Source organism: Cyprinus carpio, chromosome A20, assembly GCF_018340385.1.
Source record: "Cyprinus carpio isolate SPL01 chromosome A20, ASM1834038v1, whole genome shotgun sequence".
Taxonomy (NCBI): Eukaryota; Metazoa; Chordata; class Actinopteri; order Cypriniformes; family Cyprinidae; genus Cyprinus; species Cyprinus carpio.
The window spans coordinates 20033315-20061088 of NC_056591.1; the positions used below are offsets into that span (position 1 = coordinate 20033315).

Consider the following 27774-nt stretch of genomic DNA (forward strand, 5'->3'; position numbering starts at 1 on the left):
ATTGGCTCACGTGAATTTACAAAGTATTATATATCTTCTGATAAAATCCATCTAGGACAGCATATTTACACTAGAGCAGAGGATCAAACCATAACATCACTGTAAAAAAATAATAATATGACATTTACGGTAAAATACCGGCAGCTGTGGTTGCCAGAACTTTACTGTTAAAAATATGGTAGCAACATTTTAGGTTTTACAGACTTAACTTAAATTCACAATAAAAAAAGTATTTCATTAATTGATGTAATGTTAATAAACCAGCATACTGAAGTACTAATATCTGTTTTGAACAATTGTAATACTGATAACCACTAAAAACAGGTAGTGATGAGAAAGTCACTTGATGAATCAGAGCTCATCATAAAACAGCTCTTCTACAAGCTGAGAAGGGAAATACTAATATATAGAGAAGATGCACGGTGTCATTCACACAAACACTAAACCCCACACTAAACCCCATCATGGTGACACACGATACTGAAATAATGCAATAAACATTAATTTAACAACATTAGATGTAAGATAAAACCCTAATGTACACAACTGATAAGAAAAATCTAAGTTATTTCAATGAAAAAAAATAAAATGAAGTGTCCTGCAGGGAATTCTGGGAGTGTCAATTTACGGGTTTTCACTGTAAATTATGCAATTACTTATTTCTTTTTCACTTCCAAAAACCATAATTTTAACAGCGTTTTACTGTAAACTTACATTAAATGTAATTACAGTTCAGTCATGACAACTCTTGCAAAGGATTGTAAAAGCTTTATTGATAAAATTAGAAAAGCAGGTGTTTGGTCTTGGTGGACTAGATCTGCTATGCTGCTGCTGCTGCTGCAGAGCAAGTAGACTTGCTTTGGCTAAATGCACAGATCATAAAATAAAAGGAAACATGCTGCTGCTGCTGCTGCTAGAAAGAGAGGAAGATCCCCCAGTAGCAGATCTAGGCAGGTGGTGCTGGGGAGGCGGTGGGCTAGCAAAAGGATACTCATTGCACGCAGGAATGGTGAGCATGGAATGTGTCCGGTTTATAGGCATACGGTAATTATAATTTGAACCTGATTGGCTGGGAACATGTTTTTGAATGAACCAATTAGAGCGCCAATAGAGTTTCATGAATGAACTACTCATTTATTCACCGTATATAGAATGGAAACTTACTGATAACCAATTAACAGGTTTTTACCGGAGCATTTTTACAGTCTTTTACTGTTAAAATCACAATCATTTTTTTTTACAGTGTTGTCTTTTAACCTTTAAAGATTAAGCTTAAATTCTGTGTGACCACGTTCATCATATTTAATGACATTGTAATCTCTTTTTAGTGTTTAAAGTGTGCTTAAGGGTATTGACATTGACAAGCATAGATAAAGTTTATGACTTGATCGCTATCAGTGCTGTGGGAATGGGATTTTTTTTACCACCTTGTATGCTGCATTATCATTAAAATTTTCCATGTTTTGCAACGGCTATTGAGCAGAATAAATGAGTAATTTGTGAACCGCAAAGAATTTGGAAGGATCGTGCAAATCTTAATTTCTGGCTCTGTAGTTGTTTTACATTCAAAATCTTCAGCCAAGTTTCTGTGTTATGGTGATAAAACGTAATTGTGGCTGTAAATTTCAATACTAAACAAAACATATAACTGTAGCTAGCCTATAATAAATGACTGTGTTATTGTGTATGGGTTCTCACACCCACAATAGATCAAAACCTAACAGTTCCCTACAGGGACTCGCTTATCAGATTCAAAGAAAGGCAGCCTGTACATCCAAATAAAGGATGACAAAATGTTCAGTATTATCATTCATACATCATCTCATAGGTCTGTAGTAAACAGGCATTGGTTACAACTACATGACCTGAAATCTCTTAAGAGCGTACTATTTAACCTGAATGTTGAAATCTATATCTGAATCTGAGGTACATGCAAATACAGTTACCCGACTTGTAGGAACTATCTAACTGGAAGATCTTCTCTGACGTTGAAAACAAAATAACTAGCATGAGTGACTGAGGATAAGCTCATCTTTACAGTCCGTTTATAAGGTCTGTAACAAATTAGTAAGAATTAATAAATTGTTCATGAAAATCTAATTAGGAAAATGCCTGAATTATATATTTTTTGTTCTTGTATGTTTTAAGAACACACATTAAAAAGAAACATTTTAATGTTTTTTTTTTTTTTTTGTGTATATTTTTTTACAAACTTATATAATAATTATATATACATATTTTACATATTGAATACACTGATGCAATTTAATGTAAATTCCTGATTTATTTTAGTTTGTGTCTGTGTTTATTACTTAATATAATAGTTAATTTCAATTGTTCATATATAGTTTTTGTATATATACACACATATATATATATATATATCTCGAAGGCAAGAATATACAACTTATTCTTACAGTATGTGTATGTGTATGTGTGTGTGTAAATTCGTGTGTGAAAATCTAGACCTCTTTAATTTTTATATAGGCTAGTTAATATAATGTACCTAGTTAATTTAAAGTTGTGTGTGAAAATCTAGACCTCTTTAATTTTTTCTCTTTCTCACGTGTGTATATGTATAGGAGATGTAGTTAATTTAAAAATATAAATTATACAATATATTTAGGTCATTTAAAAGTACACAAAATAAAACAATATTAATATATATATATATATATATATATATATCTTAATTTTCGTTTTTTTTTCTTTGAAAAGTTTTTTGATTTGACAAATGCTTATTGTTTTCTATATAACGTAATCATCTGCTTAATTATATATTGTTCTACACTGTTGCTCTTATTATCCTATTTAATTCTAGCAACAGTGCGCACCGAACACTAATGCAAAGTATTCATGTATTTACTTCTTATTTTTGGGGTCTCCCCGGGATTTCTCACACTGAAGGGTGGGGCTGTATTGAGAACTGCCTCCAGCGGTTGGACAAGCACAGTTTTGTCTAGTAAACTCTAGCTAACGTTTTACCCCGCATCTGTCTGCTCGGAAAACAGCTTCATCTACCAAAAATAGATAGTGCAGTTAATTTAAGAATATTCCCGATGATGATATGTGTTACTAAGAATCGGCGTGGCGCGTGAGAGTTGATGGTGGGCTGCCTCTCAAAATTCTCTGAAGTTGTTCAAACAGGAGAAGATATATAATGCTTCTTCAACGAGACGAGCTTCAATGAAATAATGTAAGTGACTTTTCGAGCTTCTTCTACTTTTCTTTGTGAAATTATATATTCGAACTAAAACTCGAGTAAACAAATCTTGAGGTTTTCCCGGTTTAACTTTGCGAACAATAAAGGGCTCTGATTAGTGGAAATAGAATTTGCCACAAGGTGTTGCTACGTTTAATAAAAGTTCAAAATATCAATGTTCAATAGAACAATAAATAATAATACTATTAGAGACTGAGCCGTGAAACAGCTACGTGTTTTATATTAATTAATTAATTAATTAATTTATTTATTTATTTTAGACAACGTTGATATTGTAGCTCAGTTGTTTTTATAAAATGGAAAGGTCATGGTCTTTTGTTTCATATATATTTGGTGTAGGCTATTGTGCGCATTTTGTTGTATTTTGCATACTACTTTTACTTAGAAGAGTGAAAAATCCATGGCTCAGAAGAATGGGTGTCACATTACAATGGTGGTGGGCAGATGAATTGCTAATTGGACTTTTAGATGACCGCAAATAAAACTGTAAACAACTAAATAGTATTTAAAATGTCTAAATTATAGCTTCCACTCATAGTCTGTCTCTCTCACTATAGTAAGCTGCCTGCCTACACAGCGTTTTGGGCATCAGACATTTGATGCCAGACTGTCTACTTGATTTCAAGGCACAACCATGAAGTAGGTAATTGTGGAATTTCTTAGGTCATTAGATGAGATGAGCTCATGTCAGAGAAAAATGAGAGGATGGTGAATATGCATCCCATTTACCTGTAGTGCTGACAGCTGTGGTGTTTCTGAAGTTAGTGAAGCAATTAAAAACTGTTGATGTACTGTTCAGTTACAGTTAAATCATTAGTGGCTGATAATAATAATGCAGATTGTTTTTATTATTTTTATTTTCCATTATGATCTTCTGGCGTTTTAGCGATTTGAATACCAGAAGCCACTGTTTCCATTTTTGCCATGATGAATCAAGTTCTTTATTCTGCTTGCGCGGTCCCTTGAGTCGCTGACCCCATTCATGTGTTTTTACATATGCTTAGGGGAGCATTCTGAACAATATTCATATGTTCTCTAATGTCATGTATTACATTAATTTTATACGGTGGTCTAAATAAATAGCCTCATTCTCACTCATGACAAATGCACCACCTTACACCAAACATGAGGCTGTTTATTTAAGGCTGAAAAATATGTAGTAATTATGACTTCTAACAATGATTTATTTCAGGGTGTTGAGTGGACTTACATTCCTCTTAGATAAGATTCCCTTCTGGTTTCATGTCCTATTTAATGAATTTATTCCACCATTGTGGCCTACTAATGAATGCTACTGATGGCATGTTGTGGTTGTTTAATAAAATATGAATTCAGGGCCCTGTCTATTGTCCTGCTGGCTTGTTCTGCCCTCGCTAAACTGCACTGTGGGCTGAAAATAGAGCTCTCTATCTTTTGACAGTGGTTGTTAAAATGAAACAAGATCTCAGGACCACACAGGATCTTGTAACTTCACACACTTCAAGTCTTGGCAACAAAAGCTTACAGACTAGGTGTTATTAACCATAGTATCAAATGAAGCATTGCGATAATCTCATTAAAATATACTCGGTCACAGATGGAGGGAATTTTCCATCCATTTATAATAAGGAAGACATTTATCACTCTAATCCTAATACAGATGAACAATGCCCAATTAAACAAAAACCGTCTTCGTCAGAATAATTTACGAGGTCTCTAGTGGTTGTCATCTCCTGCTGGAATCTTCATTTTCCATGGACCTGAGATAGTGACTCCCCACAACTCGCCTTCTTGGAAGCAGATTTCAGACCAGGGATTGTCTGTTAATATACCATTTCAAATGTTTCATCTTAATGTGGTTTGTAGTGAAAAGTCACAGATATGTGCAGTTGGTTATTCTGAGATGGATGTGTGGATTGGTGCTACATGCTTTGTAACTTTACTCTTAAAACAAAGTATCCAGTTAGAACCAGGAATGATTTATACAGCTTGTTGCAACAGGAGAATCATTTGAAGAACTTTTTTTTCTCTAGTTCTTTAGAAAACCATGTATGTTGTAATGTTTCAAAGAACTCTGAAACCAACTCGCTGATCTGAATAACATAGATATTTTTCATCAAATGTTTTTATTTCTAAAGGGACAGTTCTTGATTAAAAGAAGAAGGTTATTTTCTGAATCTATGGTACTACGAAGAACCATTTAAGATCTGTTATTTTTAAGTGCATTGTTTGTCGACTTCCCTTTTGAAAGTCATGACATTTGCCAAGTATGGTAACCCATACTCGGAATTGGTGCTCTGCATTTAACCCATCCAAGTGCACACACACAGCAGTGAGTAGGGAAAGAACACACACACACACACACACCTGGAGCAGTGGGCAGCTGTTTTTTCCAGCGCCCGGGGAGCAAACAGGGGTTCAGTGCCTTGCTCAAGGGCACTTCAGCCATGGGTATCGAGGGTGGAAGAGAGCGCTGTTCATTCACTTCCCCCACCTACAACTCCTGCCGCACTGAGACTCGAACCTGCAACCTTCGGGTTACAAGTCCAACTATTAGGCCATTAGGCCACAGCTGCCCCGGAAAGCTCTAAACCTCTGGTAGGTGTGCTTGCAGCTAGCCAACAATGGTGTTCAAGGTTGTTTGGACTCCAGTGACTTTCAAAGTAACTTTTTTTGTGTGTTCTATACAGTCATGAGACATGCAGTTGAGTAGGAAATGAAGACAGAATTACAATTTCTGGGTGAACTATCCCTTTAAATGGCATATGGAACGGAAGTAGTTTTAAGAATTGTAATTTTCTTTTTATATACACTGCTTTTCTATATAGCTAAAATTCAAGGTATGCTTCTGTTTATTTTAGCAGCTATGATATTTTTTACATGCATGAATGCTTTAATAGATAACACACTAAATATGAATGGTTCTCTTATGTTTTTTTTAGCCTCTGGTTTCCTGTCATTTCAAGTTTTGCTTTGTAAATTGTGGTGAACTCTTTTGTAAACCTCACTATCCGTGATCTTTTTCAGCAAACTTATTATGGCTGACATGGGAGAGTGATTACTCATTATGTAACGGGGCAGTTTTTGCATGGCTGTGGTCACTGTTCTGACAAGGAAAAAATGGTTTCCATGCCACAAATACATAATTTCAACTTTCAAAGTTCTCCCAAATTATAGACGCATGAATAAAGATATTGTACTCCTGTGTGTGTGTGTGTGAGTGAGTGAGAAAAGCTGATGCATGAAGTTTATGCCAGTTTCTGTGTATAAAGTGTTTTAAGTCAATGACTAAGAAAACCAGAAACAACAATTCATGGTGCTATTTGCATTTTTTGTGCAAATAAAATCGAATGTATTTCCAAACATCCGTTGCATCAAATGATGTTCCAGGCCTTAACAATCCATTTAATGAAACCTCTAATGCAGTTGTGGTTTTCATTACACTGTACTAAAATTATGTGTAAGTAATAAATTGAATTGTGGTTTTGTTTTGAAATGTAATTTTCTAAATCTGATTGGCAGGATTTCGTTCATCAGTGGTAGGTGGTGGAGATGGAAGTTCCAGAATACTCTTTCAGTTTTCCTGCTGCTGATCTGCTTTTCGATCTCAGGTAAAGGAGCTCTAGAGTTATAAATGTAAAATGTTATAATGCAAATAGTGTGTTATCTGATCTGAGTTTCTATGTATATTGATTGCTCATCATGCTAATCAACATTGCTTCCATTTCATTAATTCATCTCTTTCCTTAATTCATATTTTCAATTTACGTATTTCACTGTTTCTGTATTCATTTTATATATGTACGTTTTAAACTTTCTCTCACATGTTTAAATGACTTTGTTGCATTTCTTGCTCTTCATCGTGCTTTTTAAATCACGTTTAACTTGCTTTTGTTGTCTATGTCCTTGAATTCTGTTTGACAAGAAAGTCACAACCAGTTATACATGAAAAATATCTCAAAGTCATAAAAAGTCATTTAAAAAAAAATGCCACCATCAGTTTAGTTGTGAAGAAAGATCCTACATATACTCCTCCATATATTAAAAAAACAGGACCCAAGGGTGAGATCTGGCTTTGTCAGTGGTCTCACAGCATGCATTGGTGGGCTGAAATATTTACTGTGACCGCTTCTGTTTGTAGGTCAGTCATTACGCACATTTTAGTTGTTTTTGTGAAGCTGACATAATCTTTGTTATGACAGTTTCTCCCGAGGCTGAGTTATTATTCAGATGTGTTATTAAGGATTTCAATGCTTAAAAAAAAAGTGGATTTGCCTTTAACTGGCAGCTTGAATCCTTAATTGGTCTATTGTTGCTGAATTTAAGTTTCCTGTGTGCTGCATATGAAAAGCACGTGTCTTTTTAATATTAGTCGCATACCATGGCTCTCCTGATTTGTTCATACTGTTATATTGGTCCAAGTAGGATCATTTATGGTCTTTGGATGCCTGTCAGAAATGGTTTAGAGCAGTGCTGGGAATCAGCATCAGGAAAATTTCTAAAGCGCTTTAATAGTTTAAACAACCGAGTGCTAAAATTCTTTCAAAACAATGAAATTCAATTAATGTAAGCCACAGCAAAAACAAATAATGGAATAATGTTGTGCGGTGAAGGCCAAGAGCAATTTTGAACATCATTTTAGGACGTACGGCTCTCGTAGGCATTTCAGCCCTCATTTAAATTACACGTAAATCAAATATTGCTCAAACTTGGAAAATTCTTGATGAAATAACTTGTTGATTAGATCTGATTTGTCACGTTCAGGAAACAGCGTGCACAGACTCTCGTTTCCAGACATGGAATCTTTACCGTCCTCGTGCAAGAGCCTGTCATTAAAACCAGATGTGATTATTGCCTATAGAGAGACCAACCCCTTTGTGCATATGTTCACAATATGCTTTTGTTGCTTGTATTTATACTGAAACCACAAATGTACACACAACTTGTCACATGTTTGTTCTTGGATGGCCTTGTTTTTCTGGGAGCCATGGGTGTGTTTATAGAGTTAAATCTCACTGGATCCTTATAACAGCTGCTCCATGCTGATCAAGAGCAACACAAAATAAATAAATAAATAAATAAATAAAAAAGTGTGCAGGTGATGGACTTAATTATGGAATAGTTACCCCAAAAATGAAAATAATATAATTTACTCGCCCTCATGTCATTCCAAACATATATTATTTTTTTCTTGATTCCATAAAACACTAAATGAAATGCTGGGCAGAATGTCTGAGCTCTTTTTCCCATACAGTGAAAGCAAATTTGAAAGCTTTAAGCTTATAATTGTATGATTCTGAATTATAAAAAGCCTCATAAAACATAAATAAAATGTCATGGCCTACTTAAATTGACCTTCACTTCATCAGTTTTAGTTCTTTTTATGTAATTTTATTTATTTTTATTTTTTCTTTTCTTTTTCAGGCACTTCGCAACAATGCTCACATCCCGTATAGCAGCTTTTATTATTTCATTTTTTAATTTATTTAAGAATATAACTGGTACTGATACATCTCTGAGGATGACATTTTTTTTGCCCTGTCATGAATAAGAATATAACTGGTACTGATACATCTCTGAGGATGACATTTATAGTATTTTAGGGTATTTTTTGGAGTTTAAATAATATTTTTTTCATATGAAAAAGAACAGCTTGGACATTGTGCCTTGCATCTCATTTTCTTCTCAAGAAAATAATTCAGGCATCCGTAATGAAAGAGAGGTGACTAAATGATGACAGGATTTGCATTTTTGGGTGAATTGTTAATTGACCTTTGGCAGATGAATGCAGCACACCTTGAGGTACAAAGACGAAAGAGTGAGCGAAATGAGACACTTCAGGATTAAAGCTTTCGCAAAATGTGATGCTGCTGAAAGGGCTATTTTTAATCTCCCAGGACTTTTTAGCCTGAGATCCCTGTATCTGGCATTCCATCTTTTGGCATCTTCCCTAAGCGGCCTTCTAAAAGGATACTTTGAGATCAAAGCTCTCCTTTTCTCCTGTGAAATCAATGACCATATTGATCTTCACTTCATCAACAGTCACTTCACAACACTGCGCAAATCCCATCATATCACCAATATTTCATTTCATTTTATTTTATTTTAGTTTTGTATTTTATTTTATTTTTTTGATATTTTAGGACATAAATAGACTACACAGTACTGTTGAAACATTAATTTTCTCTGCAGTGCTTGTTTCTTGATATTGCTAAAGTGCAAAAATGAATTAGGAAACCAGTTTAATACATTTTTAAGCATTATTTTTATACAATCTTAAATGTGATCAAGTGTATAAGTTAAATTGTTCCATCTCAAGCTAAATTAATTTATTTTAATATATGTGTGATATAATTATACCTTAAAAAGATAACAGGGTTGACATTACAAGGTGCATTTATGTTTTATTTCATTTTCAATGCATTTAACGCAATTACACTCAACACATAGTGAAAGCTGTTACCAGCTACTCATTGTTTACATTGACGTTTTTACACATGAACGAGACAAATTTTACTTATTTTGAATAGTCTCGCTAGTAAGTGAAGTGGGGTGATGCTGTTTTGTACAGCTTGTGTGAATAAAATTCATTAAAAAAGGCAGGTGACGTGTTCTGTCCCCCTGACACACTATTGAAATGAACCCGTCCTGGGTGGGAACCAGGATCTGAGCAGCACGTAATATTGTGCCGGGTTAGAGCTGTGGCTTTTGTAGCACAGTTGGTTGTGCTGCTTTTTACTGTGGCCCACTCCGACAGCTTTGCACACAACTATAAAACAGCAGGATATTCCAGTAGTGTGATTCCGTCCAATAATGATTTCAGCCTCTTTCTGCAAAACACTCACAGGCCACTTGTCAAAAGCTGATCCCATTCCTTGCTTGTTTAAACCCCAGGCATGATGGCGGAAAGAATGATCTTTTTTTCCCTCACCTCCTTCCTTGTTTTTGCTGGACAACTTTTATGAATTTTCCACCGTTTTCTGTCCCAGATGTGTTGATGGGGTCTTGTTTGTGGTGAATTTTGTAGTGACCCAGTTCAGACTGGTCTGACATTCTGATTTGTCCGATGTATTTGATCCTTCAGAGGGGACCAGGAGAATGCAAATGTGTAGAAACCTTAGCTTACGCTCCAATAAAATGGGTCTGCTGTACATTTATGAAGTGTTGTTTGAATGTAGAATGTCTGCTGGTTTTTCATCGTAAAATAAAATTAAATATTAGGTAGTTACTGTACATGTATAAAATCTATTTACTTTAATTGTTTTACAGTTTACAACTTGCAGCAATACAGCCAAAGATCGTTTGCCTTGGAGCCATAACAAATAATGTGCTGTACTTTTATTAAATTCAGAGTCACTCTACAAAAGTAATTTTTATCACATATTTTGGCTTTTCTTAATTTAAGTTTAATTTAAATTTGGCTTGAATGCTGGCACAGGCCTATGGGAAACAAGCATTCGTGAAAGTTTCTTATAGTGTTATTCCATTATGAAATTATCCGTTAATTTTATGCATTTAGAAAACTTGACCTGAGGCACACAGCATCACTTTTGCAAGAAAAGGTGTGTATAGCAATTATGTATAGTATAGTTAGTAATTTGTGTCCTGATTACATTTTTTAAAGTTCAGTCATGTTTACCTTTGGTTTGGTCCTGACTTAAAGTAATAAGAACACTTAAGAACACTTCAGTTAAGACAAAACCTGTAGTTTAAGTTTAAATGCAAGTTTAAATATTTTAAAGTATGATTTCTAGACCTGGAAAAGTCATGTAAATTAATAACATCTAACTCCATGTGCATTTATATATATATATATATATATATATATATATATATATATATATATATATATATATATATATATATATATATATATATATATATATATATATATATATATATATATATATATATATATATAATATATATATATTTATATATGTGTGTGTGTGTGCGTGTGTGTTACCATACTCCAATATATTCCATAAACCAAAATATACAATATATACCATAATCCAATATATACCACACATATATATAGATATATATATATATATATATGCCAAGATCTAAAATGTTTTATCATGTAGAAATATTAAGAGTAAATAAAATAAAAAAAATCCTTATCCAGTAAATCGCAAACAACTGGAAAAGCTATGACATTTATACAAAAACGTTCTAACAAATTTATTAGAGTGAACAAATTTAATAATTTGCAAAAGTAGTGGTAATACGCATTCATGGGTTTTCAGAATAAGACATCTTTTGATTCTATAAACACGTTTAGATGTCACCACTTCTAAACAGAATCAGAAAGGAGAAAAGTGTGTGGTTTTGGCTTCAGTCCATTTGGATTGAAATGTAAGTGGTCTGAAATTTAGCCTTTGTATCTACTGTCCACTCTGCTGAGCACAAGGCATGTAATGATAATCTGTGATGTAGTTTGTGTCCCTTTAAACGGAAGATCATTTTCCTTTTCTAGCGTGGATGCCCTTTATCCTTCTATTAGAGAACAGTTCTCAGGATTAAAGTGCTCCAACTTTATTGTTCCCCACATGGAATCTGTGAAAAGCCATCAAATCCCATATTTCGTGTTTCTCCTCAAGCTAACTACTATGAATACACTTTTTTATGGCCACTAGTGGATCACTTGGATGTTTCATGCAAAGAGTTTTAATATTTTATGCATGAAAATTCAATTTGTTGTTCTCAACATTATCATTACTGTAAAGGAAAAATTGTTTCTGCAGAAAGAAAAAAAAAAACTGATGGAATATTATTTACTTGGAGAGCACATTATAAATCATTGAAATTAGTTTGTCCTTTGACTGTTGGAATGGGTTATGAAATTTAACCCTCAGTAATGTTTGTTTACTTACATCAAACTTGTCCTGAGGAAGCCACTGCATCTTGAGAAAGTTTAATTGCCCAGAGCTGCTCAATTTGCCAAAAAGTGCTGTGGTTTTTGCTTATGTGCTTTTCGGGACTGCATGAACAGAGGCCATTGTCTCTGAGTCAAGTCTTTTTTTTTTTCATTGAAGTCTTCAAATCTGAGAGTTGCCTTGAGGGATCTTAAAGGATATGGTCAGTGGTGTTGATTATAAGTCTATCAAATGACTTAAGATTCTAGTTCGTCATTATGGGGAAATGACTCTGGGATTCCTTAAGTGGTAACTTACCATATCTCGACCAAACTTGATATCTGTTTCCCTCCCCTTCTGTTCTTGTCAATGCACTAACCCAGCAGTCGTCTAAACGCCTCTTCCTGTCACCTGATTCCTCTCCTGTCCTTGGCCCCTGCTAATACCTGTCCTTTGCAAGCTAAAGTGACATGTGACCTGTTTGCTTGCAGTAGCACAGAGCTGCCAGAGTAGCGTCAGCTGCAATGTGGTGCTCACCGACTCCCAGGGCTCTTTTACCTCCCCCTGCTACCCCAATGACTACCCACCCAGTCAGGCCTGCAAGTGGACCATACAGGCCCCGACCGGCTTTATAGTGCAGATCACCTTCCTAGATTTTGAGCTCGAGGAAGCGCACGGCTGCATCTATGACCGCATCATCATCAGCACTGGCACAAATGATGCCAAATTTTGCGGCTTAACACCCAATGGACTAACTCTCAACTCCAGTGGCAATGTGATGGAGGTTTCCTTTAACTCAGACTTTAGTATCCAAAAGAAAGGCTTCCATATCAGTTACAAGCAAGGTATGTTTAAAATATATGGCAAACTCTTCACAGCATGTTTATTTACCTTAGATGTTTTAATTTATACTTTGTTATAACTAATGATCAATTTTAACACATTGTTTAATTTATTAATGTTTATTTCATAATTTATAAAAAAAAAAATTCTTTTTTATTTTAAAATTTGTACCCTGTTATGGTTTACTGGATGCCAGTAATTTTGTTTTGCTGTGGTTAAAAAAAAAAAAGAATACACTTTTCCATACAAGCGTGACATTGAAAGCAGTGTTTTAATTTAATGAACAAACATCAGACCTTATAGACAGCAGTATTATCAAGATTACATTGCTAAACTCTGCCACTCTGTTTCATATCACAGCTGCTCACATCATATTGCTTTGTCATTCATGCTATCAATATCATCTCATTGTGTTCTTATGACCACAGTCACAAACTTTTAACTATTTTTGTCATTTTGTCAATCAGAGTTTTCAGTCTGCAAAATTTTCTTAAACATTTTTTTGTCTTGTTTTTCAGAAAAAAAAAAAGAAATTAATTTAATTGATAAGATAATAAGGCTCGCTTTCAGATAATATATATTAAATTATGTTTCTATTTCATTCTCATTGGCATAATTTCTTCTTCATAAACATATAGATCCCTGTTTTCTCAACAGAGTAAAAAGTCAAACGTACGCTTCATGTTCGAGATTGTGGGTTCCAGTTTTTAAATATTTTTGAAAGAAGTCTCTTATGCTCACCCAGGCTGCATTTATTTGACTAATATACAGTAGAAACACTCATTTATTGTGAAATATTACGAAGTATATGTTTTATATTTGAATATGTTTAATACAAAAATGTAATTTATTCCTGTGACAGGAAAGCTGAATTTTCAGTGTCACATGATCCTTCAGAAATCATTCTAATATGCTGAGTGATAATTACGAGAAACAAGTTACGAGAAAATAATGATTTTCTGTAGAATTTGTGAAGCAAGGAAAGAGTTTGGTAAGTCACACATTGTATTTATTTAGAATAATAAATCTTTTTGTGAGCAAAACTAAAACATGCACTTTTGTCTAGGTGCAGTTCACTATCAGGCAACAAGGGTGCCTGTATAAATTGACAGACACAATTATGTTCAATGAAAAAGCACACACTCTTGCAAAACAAAACAACCTGCAAAAAATAACCTTTGTTATGAAGTCAGACAGTTTTAGTACCCAGTAGCTTTTACAGATTTAGACTATTACCTTCCCAGTGAAACAGGTTTGAAATGAACACCTTTGAGATCAAGCTCATTAGTGTTTAGCATTCAGCAAACACATTGCTTGTTCTGTGATCCTTCAATAGCATCAGATGTCTGGTTATATCAAAAAAGCATCACAAATATAGAGTGCAGGGATCTAATAGTCCAACTGGAGGTGTATTTTTCCATTCTAAATTGCTTGTGGTTTTTATATTGAGATGGCCAACAGAAACAAACTTCCGCCAATTCAAATGAAATGTGTCAGCAAATATGACATAAAAGAGGTGTTTTAACATGGGCAAAAGAATATGACTGTCCGTTTTGGAAGAAGTTTAATAAGCTTGTCTTAGAATGATTACTTAATATAATGTTTCTGACAAACTTGGATGATTTCAGACATTAATGTTTCTCGTCTTTTCTCATGTGTTGAAACATACAGTATTATGAAATAGTTACTCTATATTAGCTGATTCACATTTGTATTTAGTCTTTGTTGTCCTGTATAGCCAATTTGGGGATCATAAAGAGGTTTGAATGAACCATTTCTATTCCACAATAACTAAGTAAGTGCATTTGTGTCATATTTTAAGATCTAATGGTTTTTCACTCTTACAGTGGCAGTGGCACTGAGGAACCAGAAGGTCACAATGCCAAAAAGCAGCAGGAATGTAGTGAGAGTGTCCAATTCAGTCTCCATTCCTGTTCTCACTGCATTCACTGTGTGCTTTGAGATTGCCCGCACAGCTCAGAAGAGCACAGAGACCATCTTTACCTTGTCTGATGCCTCTGGGACATCCATTTTGGCATTTGAGAAGACACAGAGAGGCATGGAACTGTTCATCGACGGTTCCTTCTGCTCTGTAAATGACCTGCTCACCAGCTCAGACATCACATCCAGCATGACACCCATCTGCCTCACCTGGACCAAGTCCACTGGCCTTGTGGCAGTGTACTTTGGAGGCCACTATCGAGCCAAAACCTGCGCACCCTCTCAGGTTTACACCTTGTCGAGTGGGGGAACCCTCCAGCTTGCAGGAAAAGGGTCAAGCTCGGTCAGTGTGGACGATCAGAATTTGGATGGCTTCATATACAATTTCCGATTATGGAATTATGCCATGCCCTACTCCGAGCTGTCTGCCCTCACCTGTGATGTTGAGGGAAACGTCATTGACTGGGATCATCGCTACTGGACTATCCCAGGCAGTTACACACAGACCGACAGCACACTCAGCTGCAGTAAGTAGATGGTTTCAGCTATATTCTGTGGAAGCTGGTATATGATTCATAACCAGTAGAGATTAAATGGAGAAACCATAACTCAATTCCTTATAGTTTTGCCCACTAATATCATTTTCTAATAAATATATGAGATAAATGAATTTATGGAATGAAAAGATTTATTTATTGAATTATACAGTAATTAGCTATTCAGATTTTTATTGCAAAATTTGTACACTCACGAAAATTGTTAGCCACAAGGTACAAGTAGAAAAATTTGTTTGATGAATAATTTTTCTGATGAGTAATTTTTTACTATGATTGATATATTAATAATATAATTCTAAAATATAATATAATAATAAATAAAATTTGAGAAGTGAACTTGCATAAGACATAAGGTTTGCATAAGGTTTTTTTTTTATGTCCATATAACACTTAAATAATATGTAAGTGCTGTTTTCCATTTTACATAAATACGTGTTATTGTATCACACTGGAAACAAGGTGAAGTGCAAGGTGAAAATGCAGTCTAGTTAAAGCATATCCAGATACTTTCCAGATGCAAATGGATGTTAATGCCAGGTTTGAAGGGGCCCTTAGTTTGTCCATTCCTCTTGCAATTTCTGATAAAAAAAAAAAAAACAAATACAGAAATAATCTTCAGAACCATTTCTCCTACTGCTACCTAAGCCAGTACTTTTAAAGTCCTTCAAATGCCCTCCAACTCTCAGCGTATAGAGGAATGAGCTTTGGGTGGAATAGAGCAAAGGCAGGCATGACTCATATGCATAACAAGCCTCACCAGGGACTGCTTTCTTCCACTTAGCTAGGTTCCTGAAACTCTAGATGCCCAGCACAGCTTGGGTCAGCAGCCCATGGAAAAAAGTGTAGCTTTAAACTATGGCCCCACAGATCAAAAGCATTAACTCAGTAACTTTCTGTGCTCTAAAGACAGATAAAGCCATATGTCCTGTGTCAACATTTGGTCTGTGTTAGTGATGGAAGTAGTGTTGGAATTATTTTCTCTGGATAACCTGTTAAATCGCCTATATAGATCCCTGTTGAAGGTATTTCCTTGTCAGGAGGACAGAACAGAGAGGGCACTGATTCCTCATCAGAGTTCCTTTAGATAACCAATCATATGCCATCATTAACGATGCACAATGTCATAAAACAATGTCTTTTTATGTTAATATACAGTTGGCTCTGAAAATGCTCTGAAAATGCTTCTTTTTTGACAGTTTCTTCATTGTAAATGATATTATTAGCATGAAAATTATATGAGTGAAAAGTTTAAGTGAAAAATCTACACAAATGTATTATTTGATTTGCCCCACTTTTGCTTTGTGAAAAAGCCTGACGACCATATTATACAGAATTATTTGATAATGATAGCCTTGACTGATCACCATCTTGTGCATCACACATTACACAAAAGTAATATCTCATAAATAGCCACTGCAGAATTGCTTTTTTTCTTATTTGACTTGCATTTATTTGAGTGTTGTTGTTTTTTTCTAAAATTATTTGATGCAAGGTTTAATTGGATGTTGAACCCAAGATTTTCAATGTGGACTTCCACTGTTTACTTGTATATACTGTGATTCATGTTTTCAAAAGCTTTTTAATTATCTGTCCATTTCAAAGCATGAAATTCCTTTAATAGATACTGTATGCAGTTTACTTGCATATCACTGCCACTGGCTAACTTGAATTGAATGAAGTGCTTATGCTAACTGTAGTTTGTAAAGGCAACTAATTTCTCATCTTCTTTTGCAGTCTGTTACCCAAATTGCATTCACTTAACAGCTTCAACTAGTGGTGAGTGTACTGCTAACATGCCTAATATATGCATAATTGCTTGCTTTGAGCTGTGAAGGTTATGCATGACGTGTACACAATGTCATTCAATGTGGCTGTACCTGCAGATGCTTTTTGCACATAATAGTGTATTTTCTGTGAAATGTGCTGAACTACATAATGGACATTTACTTCTGACAGGAGAGCTGATGTTTATTGGTGTATACTTATATTTACTCACCTGCTTGTCATTTCAAACCAGTATGACTTTCTTTACTTTCTACTTTTTAAGGGGAAAAAAAGGTTCATTTCCAGTATGCCAGTGGTTACTCTCTTCTATTGATGTGAACTGAATGGAGAATGAAGCTTCAAGCGTCATAAAGAATGTAAAAGCACCATAAGAAATATCAGCACATCTGGAGTCAGTATATCAGCTTTGTGAATTTTAAGTTATTATTCACTGAAAATCTTCATTTCCAGCGAGCTGTTAACTAACATGGGAACCAGATCTGTCCATTTCTAAAATAAATCATTTAGCCTGATTGTGTGACTCGGATCACATGATTCATTTAGAATATCTGAATCTAAAGAATGATTCCTTCATGAATTGTCTTTATGATATTTTAATGGTGCTTATTTCATTTTGTAGCTTGACAGTCCTTTCAGTATTTTTAAAAGAGTGGCCAGAATATTTTCAGAAATTTACCTTTTTGGTTCTCTACTAAAGAAAGTCATACAGGTTTGTGATGAAATGATGGTGAATAAATAATCACACTGAATGAACTACCCCTTTTAATACATTCTTTTGTTCCATTCATTCATTTAGAATTTTTGCCATTTGAGTGCTAGACCTGTTCCAGGGCATTTTTGCTTTTTGCTAGCATTTTTTGGCCTTGTCAGGAGCAGTGTAAGACCCCCTTAGCCTACTGCAGACAGTTAGATGCTGGAACCTATGACACATAACTATTTCCTTTGCTCAGTTACAGCCAGCTGTGCTTGTGATGTTGGCATAAAGTCAAGAGGCCTGTGAAGTTGAGCCCGGAGCAAAACTAATGCTGTCACTAATAAGCATGCTTTTAAAATGCTACCCTCCCCTGTCTTTCCATTGGCTACTCATGTGGTTCCCTCTCATCCTTTGTCAAGACCAGTGGAAGACAGCGATCCAACCTTGCATGGAAACACAGCGGAGGAGTCTGTCTTTAGAACAGCTCAGGTTTTTTTCCCGCCTCAACCTGCCTTTTACAGAGGATGATCAGAAACTCTGCGCTATAACGCTGGACAGTTGTCGCAATGTGATGTCTCCGTATATATTTAAGAGCTCTTAAAAGTTACCCTGCTACTTCATTCCTAGGATGTGCTATGGATTTGTTCCTCTGTAGTTTCACACCTGAATCAAATCATCTTTTTCACAAATTACTTGTCCTCAGAGTTAAGTCAGAGTTATTTGAAAATGTCAAAATAATCAGTTTTTTTTTTCTTTTTTTTTTTGGAACCGATAGCTTTTTGATTTACATTTAGCCATCAAATCTCTTAAAAGGTGGAAAAAAATCAAACAGATTTTGGAAAACCTTTCAAATCTTGGTCCATGCAAATGGTTTATTGACTAGACTTTTGGTTATTGCTCCAATCCTCAGACATGCTCTGATGAGGATTTCATTGACTAAAGCTTAACCAGTAGATTTGCATTGCACGTTGAGGTTTTGGTTTTGTGGATTGTCTGGCTTTTAAATTATTTCGAAGATTTGGTGTCTTTATGTGTTCGAGAATGTTGTTTAAACACAGCTTGAACTTTGTCAGAAACTAGTGGATGAATTGCGAAACAAGATGCAATTTGGTATTTCACACATTCCTAATGGATATGTGTTGAGAAAAGGTGGCATTCCTTGTGCCTCGATCAAATCAGCCCACAGAACATTTCTGTCATTCAGCTGTGGCAAATTATTAAATTCCACCGGAGTTGCTGATGTTCAAGTTTCAGTGTGGACATTTTGAGGTCACATTCCATTGTGAAAGCCCAGAGGAGTGCTGGGAAATGTATGACACTTTTACAATCCAAATCTTGTCCTAAGGTAGATTTGAATTTCTATTCATGGATGTAAAAGAGAGAGAATTCATATTTTTGACAGTGCTTTGGGAAAGGCCAAGTCTGTCCATCTTAAACCTGATTCATTTTAGATTTTTAGATTAAAAAAGAGTTTATGTGTATTATTTAGATCTAATAGATATTTTTATGAATGTTGAATATCAAATGTTTTCACAATGTAAACTATTTATTTAGTTTCACATTTATTGGATCATAAAATGTTAAATGTTAAATGCAAATCTTTCTTAGGTACTGCCATAGCAACTCTTTCCCCGAGAACCACGGGTTGTGCTTCCCCTGGACTTGGCTGCCCAGGTAGGAAGAAATATCCTTATTATAACTTTTCATGCTGAGAACATTCCTTAAAACATAGTTTGCGACATAATTAGTTGACCCAATATAAACACTTATTGTCTAAACAAAGTCTTGACCTTTTTGACTCATTTATATGACTTCCCTTACCAAAAAGTAGTATACTTCAAGTTTATTTTATTAAGTATACTTAAGTAAAGTTCAAGTATATTTTGACTTTTTGTAAGTATAAGTCAAGTATACTTAATTGTCATTATAAGTTTATATCTTAGAAGTACATAAAGCCCATTTCTGAGAAGTACATAAAAAGTAAACTAAAAATATACTTTCCTATTTTTTAGTTTAAAATAAGTATACTAATAGCACACTTGAATAAACTTATTTTTCGTAAGGGTTGCTTCCTTTGTCTCTTAATTTCATTGCTAATTTTAACATTAAAGAGTTTAAACTACAATAATTTTCCTTGAATATTTTATATAATACTAATTGGCAAGTCTTCGTCCTTTAGCTGTGCGTAAGCATGCCAAACAAACATCTTGGCTTCCGCTCATTAAGACACCCCTTTACTGAATTGGTGGCCAGTAAACGTCTGTCATCATCTGGGAGCCATGAGAATCCTCAGGCCTCCTGTCCTTAGTAATGGCCATTAAATGTCATTATCCCATGCTTCTTTCCCACTGGTCTACTGAAATTTCACTGTGTAATATTCATTCCCATGAAGTATAAAAATGGCAGATTCATGCCTGGAGATTTGACAGTCTTTCAATAAAGTTAGTCTTCTGGGGTAAGGAATAACCTTTAATTCTTTCATTAACTTTGCCATTCTTTTCGTCACTGAACTATTATTGTCATCATCGTTTTTTTTTGTTTGTTTGTTTTTTGTTTAAAGGGGCCATATGATGTGATTTCAAGTTTTCCTTTCTCTTTGGAGTGTTACAAGCTGTCTGTGAATGGAGAAGATCCCTAAAGTTGCAAAAACTAAAGTCTCAAACCCAAAGAGATATTCTTAATTAAAGTTAAGACTGGTCCACGCCCTCCTAAAACGCCTCATTTAAACACGCCCCCACATGTCTGCGTCACAATGTGGGAAGATTTACATAACGCCGCCCAAATGTTCACGCAAAAAAAGAAGGCGTAACTTTGATTCTCGCTGTTGCGGTCGGCGCCTTGTTGTGGAGACGCTGTTTCAACCCAAATATTTAGATGTGTGCTACGCAAGTACGTTTACATATGTAAAGGATTTGCCAATGATGATTCAAACGCAAGTTTTGAGCAGTGGTTCTCGATTCCAGTCCTCGCGCCCCCCTGCTCTGAACACTGCGAAGTGGACATCACAGGATATTCCGCCATGATTCCAGTTCAAAGCAAACGTATATGTTCCATTCACAGTGCATTGAAGTGTGCGAGACATAAATTTAAATTGTATTTATTTACAGAGGTATATTATCTCACCTTCCCGTGTGTGAAGATGTTGCGCAGTGCAAATCCATGAAGAAATGTTCCAAAGTGAGGTTCAACAGATTTCCCCTGCTCAGGGAGTAGTAAGCAATGAACACTGTGTAGGAACCATGTCAATGGGAACACAGTTCATGCACGGAGGAGTTGATTATCTGAATCAGGTGTGTTAACAGAGAGACGTGCAAAATATGCAGAGCTGGGGGAGCAAGGACTGGAATTGAGAACCGCTGGTGTAGAGTAGCGCTTGCTTTTTTGTTTCTCCGATCACAAATGCAGATATGGTTTTATGTTTACGCAGCGCGATGCAACATAACTCGTAAAAATACAGTACAAGTCATTATTATCTGTAATTATGTCCCCACTGGATGCAACAAATGGCTCGTTTGTAATGGGTTTTTATTGTTTTTGTTTTGTCGCGCTGGTGATCTGACCGGGACACAGCATCACAGTATGACAAGGGGCGTAACATTTCCGTCACACGTTTGAGGCATTTGGCCAATCACAAAGCACTGGATAGCTGGCCAATCAGAGCACACCTCACTTTTCAGACCGATGAGCTTTGTAAAAAACTATGCGTTTCAGAAAGGCGGGGCATAGAGGAGAAACAATAATGTTCAATATGTGGAAAATAATGTTTTTGAACCTTAAACTGCATAAACACATTTCATTACACCAAATACACCAAATAATGTTCTTTTTAGCAACGTCATATGACCCCTTTAATGTATCAAATGTTTGCAGGAGCAACCTATCAAAGAGTTAAAATATCTATGCAGAGAAATCCATATCAATTTACTGTATATAGAGTATGATGTTTCACTAAAGTTGGATGAGTTTTTGGGTTAGGGAATCACAGGTAACTTCTATATAATTGCCTCCTCGAAATTTCACAATGATTAATTACATATAACTGGAAAAAGGAAAAAATCATAAGTGGAAAAAAGACAGACTGACTATGTATTTCTGAGGATACACAAGGTAGAATTTGACCTACTGGGTGTTTGTAGAAAATGACTAGTAACAGACAAACAATTGTGAGGAAAACATGAGAACTAGCAGGCAAACATCTCCCTTTTCAGCACATTGTGTGACTCAGCAAGGGAAGTTAAAAACAATCATTTGTTGCCAATTTTTTCTTGCCATTAAATAGTTTTAGAACAAGTCATATTTCACATTTTTGGTAATTCTCTTTTTTTTCATATTCATCTCTGGCTATGCTTGTAATGCACACAACATTTGCAGTTAATTTGCTCCACCAGTTGTTCTTGCATTTTTGGTTTCACTCTAACCTCCATTTAATGCCAGTGTGCCCTCCTTCCATCCCTGCCACCAGCAACATTAACTGTTACCACCGCTTCCATTGCCACCACTAACACGATTCCTATTAATGCAGCAACCCATGGTAAGCATTCACATCTGCCTTCTCATCATTTTATGCCTGTGTTCCTTTTGTTTCATGATGGTTGTGTCTTTTGCCTAATGCAGAACAGGTGGTGTTAAACTCATTTGGAGAACGTAATTATTAGCTGCGAAAGTAATGTTCCATTTAAAAAAAAAAGAGATGTTTTATTAATATTAGTGGCTTTGTTCCAGAATTTTAAATGCTTTTTTTTTTGACGTTCAGAAGTAGATTTGAAAAAATGCCAGTGAGAATGTTTGCTTTATTTGGTGAATCGGTTGAATCACAGCACCCTACTGATAATGTCCCTAGTTATTTTTTTTCTGTCATATCATTGCAGTTACAGGTGATTTAAAAGTTAGTAAACAGTATTAACTGCTTTTAAATGTTCTTTTCCCTCTCTTTTCATCTTTTTTTCTTCATTTGTTCTGGCATCTAACAGTGCCGTTTATTGTTTAAATTTAAATAGATGCCAAATGAGGCGGTTTACTTAATATAACTGGGGATAGTTTACCCCAAAATGAAAACTGTCATCAATTATTTATTCTTGTGTTGTATAAAAATAAATAAAATTGTCATATGCCATCTGTCAAATAAATAATTTCTTACATCATTAATTTCTTCACTGGCATGTTCCAAGTCAAATGCATATCTACATTTTTAAAATAATCTTATGTAGCAGATAACCCAGTAGATGTTTGTTTTGTAATTTTAAAGATGGATGCATGTCAGTAGAGCTCATTATCTCTATTTTCTTCATCAGCTCTTACTACTACTCTTTCATACACATCTACTTCTAGCATGACTTTAACCCCAACATCTGGTAAGCAGATATCTAGGTTTCCTACTGGTTTGAATTCAATTTAATGAGGTATGATAAATGCCCTCACTAATACATGTATGGCTCTGCCTCTTTGTACCAACACTAGCTCTACTCACACAAACTACTAGCACTAAAACAACACCTACTTCTGGTAAGCTAACCATTACTGAGCAAAATATTTCTTTTTATTTAGCCATTAACATACATGTATGCTATATATTGCCTTACTAACCAAACATTTAACATGTCTGTGTGTGCCATCATTAGTATCAACTACATCATCTTTAATCCAATCTAACCCGCCACCCATCAATCCTGGTAAGACATCACTTCTAACAAAAGATGTATTATCAAATAACAGTTTTATTAGCCAAATTACTCAGAATTGCCCAACAAAAATTGCATGGCAGTATATGGACCCTTGTCTCATGTCCTTTGTACATAGTTTAACTCTATGTGTGTTCATTTACCTAAACCATTCATCAGTCACTTAATCCATTCCTTCATCTGCAGCTGCTGCTACTAACTCACCTCTGCCCAACCGCAAAACCAATGGTAAGCCAAACCTGTTCTCTGATGTCATAAATGGCTCGCTTGTGCTTACCAGGGAATGTCACTGCTAAACTTTCATTTGAATTGGCAGAATGGGAACTGCTAGCTTGTTTAAATGGGAACAGGAATTAAAACGATTGGTTAAATGCTCTGAAATGCTCTGGGTGCTGATGAAAGGCCTCATACCTATTTTTATGCATGTTTTGTATACTTGTGGAATATTAGCATAATTACCTACTAGAATTTTAAGAATTAATTGTATAAATAAACATCATACTAACTCTAATTTGTCAAGTGTGTGCTGGGATTATCTTAAATCCGTTTATTTTATATTTTATTTTATTTTTTCAATTTGGACTTGATGTGTACTTCCTGTATGTATCTGTCAGAATCTTGAAAGCTTTTTGTATTTTTTTTTTTTCAGGTGATCAGCAGTCTTTAAACACTTCGCTCTTCTCTTTCCTTGCATATTCTTAAATTCCCTAAATGTGTTGATCTAAAACCTTTCTGGGCAGCCAACCAACAGATCTCTTCTGTTCTCTTGCTTTTAGCAAAGCTACATTTCAAAATTAACTACCATTCATGTCCTTTTATTTTGTGCATAGCACTCTGTGTACTATAATATAATCTATTTTATAATTAATGGCTTATTTATGATGCTAATATTATCTCTCTTTACTTCCTTATGCACTAACATTAGCATTGCTTTCCAGACAGATTTCCTGAAATCCTGTTTCTGCTGTATAACTTCCTTTTTGCTTTCTTAACAGTCATCGGTTATGTTTTAATCACTGGATTATGTTTGTGTTTTTTTTAACAGTTATTGTGCTTGTTCTATATTGTTTTTAGAATGGGATTTTTTCCAGGTTGGCTTTCCAGTATATTGTTCTGTTATATGGTGTACTATGTATCTGCAAAGATAAATAATAGCCTGCTCTGACCTCTTCATTTTTACCAAATCTGGGATCCTCTGCTGAATAATTGAGCTGGAGCAGAGAAAGAGAGGGCTGCATTTTTGTGGTCACTACTGCGGTTTACTCCTCGCACTGAGACTCTATCCACTAGCTCTCCCCCTGCTAGGCCTCATGTTGCTCCTGCTCCCCGGGGCCCCATAACATCACTCGGCTTCATCTCCACACCCCTCATCTGGCCAGTGAAGAAGAAAGTTGAGGCTGCCGTCTCTCGGCCACACAAACATCCCGCCATCCATCTGACCAAGCCGCCTGCCCAATCAACAATAAGCATGACGAATGAATCCCACTTGCTGAAAACATCTACAATGGCCTCCGTTGCTAAGAAAACAGACTCTACAAGCATGAGGCCAGCCTATTACCAGGTGAAGCCTCCGTGGCAACCAGATGCTCACAATCAGAGTGAAGATTTTGAGTCTTTCCAGGTGCCATCACTCAGTAATCGTAAGAATAAGCCACTAGCTCCCCAACTGGTCCTGAGCGATAGTGACAAGAACAGCACGGAGATACTTGATTATCCATCTGGTTTTGGCCCGGAGGCATTTTTTTACGACATTAACTTGGATGATGATGTCTTCAGCCTGTTCGATTTTGATTCCACCTACTCCCTGGATGAAAGCTTGGCCACTGCCATCCCTCATAACATGTCTTTCTTAGAGGTAGAAAGTGTGCTTGCTGTCAACACCACGGCTTTTGGACCAATGAGACAGGCTGTTAGTAAACAGGAACATTTACACAGTCAGTCAGACCTTAGTGTACCCTGGGCAATGTCAGAGCTGGCACAGGTCTCGGAGCGGCTGGAGACAGACAGCAGCTGGACACTTATCCCATCTCCTGCCATGACTCTGAGAGGAACAGGTGTGCAAATGATTCAGCCTGAGCTCAAGAGTCTCTCAGACCAAACAGCAGCATGGCCAGAGCGGTCGCCCACACACCTTGTTGATTTAAAGCTAACAAGTACTGTGCCCTGGGGCCTCTCAGAGGCAACTGCCATTGAGGACACCTTTAAAGATCAGAAAAAGTCCACCATTGAGCCCACAACGGTTATACATGACCAGGTGGAAACTTTAGCAGAGGGTAATGTCAGGACAGGCTTTACAGAACCTGAGTATAGTCTTACCGATACCACCTCTTCCTGTTCTTCATCAAACTCTCAACAGAGCTCTTTCGACTATCTCCTCGATCAAACTATTTTGCTCAGAGAGCCTTTGGCAGCGAGCCCTCTCGTTCCACAGGGCAGCTATTCCCTCACAACAGAGAGACTTGTTATCTCCTCTCTCGCTTCTCATAGTGTCGAGCCAGTGGCTGGACTGCTTATGGATTCAACCCACAGCGCTGCCACTCTTATTGAGCCACTGAATTCGATGCCTACTGCAGGGGTTCAAAGTGACTCCTTAATGACAGAGGCCATCAGACCAAGTCTGTTGTCTTCTTCGACTCACACTGATGTTTTCCAATCTCTGACACCTGGCTCAGCCCAAAGTCTTTTTATCTCTGATGCCAAAAACAACACTGACCTGGTTTTACCCTCAATGAACAATCAGTTCATCCTCTCTGAAAACCCACAAGCTGTTGACTCCAGCCAATTCCCAACTCTTAGTGTTCTCACTGTGTATCCAGGCATCACGAGCGCCATTTCTACGTCAATAGTGGGAAGCCAGTCCAAATTAGATTCACCTCTGGTGCTGGAGCCATCGCGTGTAAACAGATTGCCAGAGACCCTTTTCAGAGGCTTAAGCAGGCAAGGGGATGTTAATCCTCCAGAGGCTGATCTGAGGGACTTGTCACATATGCCTCATATTTCTGTCAGCGCTAGTTCGGAATTACCATACGGTTCTGCGGTGGTCCTGACAGACGAATGGAGAGGTTCTCAGTCTTCACCCCTTAATTCAGACTCCCAAATGAAAGTGGAGAGGCTAGATGTGTCGCCCACATTCGATTTGTCCTCCCACAACAATTTTGACTTTAGCTCAGAACATGGCATGTCCACGTCTGCATGGTTCGACTATTTCAAAGCCAACGGGGAGAGATCCCAAATAACATCACCTGAAATATTTCCCTCAATTTTGTTTAGTTCGATAAGTAAGAATGGACCAGATGAGGCCTCACCTTATGAAACCAAATTCAGACATCAATCAGAGACAATAGACATTTCTAACTTCATAGAGCCTGGCAATGTCCTTTCTTCTCACTCTACAGGAGATGTTCATCATGATGGATTTGTTATTTCTGGTGCATATAGTCGAACAAGTACAACCTACAAAAACGCTGAAGCCACAACTACCACATGGTTTCTCAACACAACTACTTCTCTAAATGTCTCAGAAGTCTCAAAGTCATTTCACAAAAACAGCACACATGACTCCATTGATTCATATAGTAACTTTGCATACATGACCACTGAGGAGACTGTGAGCCATTCAAACACTATTCAAGACTATAAATTGTTAAGAACTACAGATAGACACACATTTGAATCTTTGTCAGAGAATGTGCTGCACACTCATCATCCTTTGCAAATGACTGTGACTGGTGCAGATCTGTCATCTCAGACCCCACCAGACTCTGCTTTTCTTAAATTTTCCACCTTTACAAGCAGCACGCCATCAAAACTTGTCTCCGTTCCAGTCATCCAACCCTCCAAATCAATGTACATCTCAAGCAGCCACAGTGAAGACCTGCTGGACAATAAACATGCCCACTCCACAACAACAAAGCGCCCATTTTGGGCCAAGAATGAATCAGCAAACCCCTCCAGTCATAGCCACAATATGCTCGTTGTTCAGCCCGCCACCACAGCTAGCGAGACACATCCGTCTCTAAGTATTGACGAGCAGTCTTTTGTCCCCACAAATGGCACAGTCAACACCCCAACCAAAGGAGTCAGCGCAGGTTTTGGCTCTGTGCATACTGGTGCCACCAATGGGACCATTACAGACTCTCATGAACTGGCCCCATGTCCATGTAAAGCTCCCTTTCATATTACATGCCTGTGTGGACTTTCAACCAGGAATAGT

The 27774-nt window shown here is 36.4% G+C and overlaps 1 protein-coding gene across 1 annotated transcript in view; it reads left to right on the forward strand.

Moving 5' to 3' along the window:
- The first annotated feature begins 2916 nt into the window (after positions 1-2916).
- Positions 2917-27774, forward strand: part of adgrg6 (adhesion G protein-coupled receptor G6) — a 37588-nt gene continuing 12730 nt past the window's right edge. Inside the window, 7 exon segments of the mRNA XM_042778046.1 lie at positions 2917-3196; positions 3781-3862; positions 6725-6813; positions 12555-12908; positions 14754-15374; positions 19492-19557; positions 22346-22414. Of these exon segments, the coding sequence (XP_042633980.1) occupies positions 3858-3862; positions 6725-6813; positions 12555-12908; positions 14754-15374; positions 19492-19557; positions 22346-22414 (1204 nt within the window). The 5' untranslated portion in view covers positions 2917-3196; positions 3781-3857.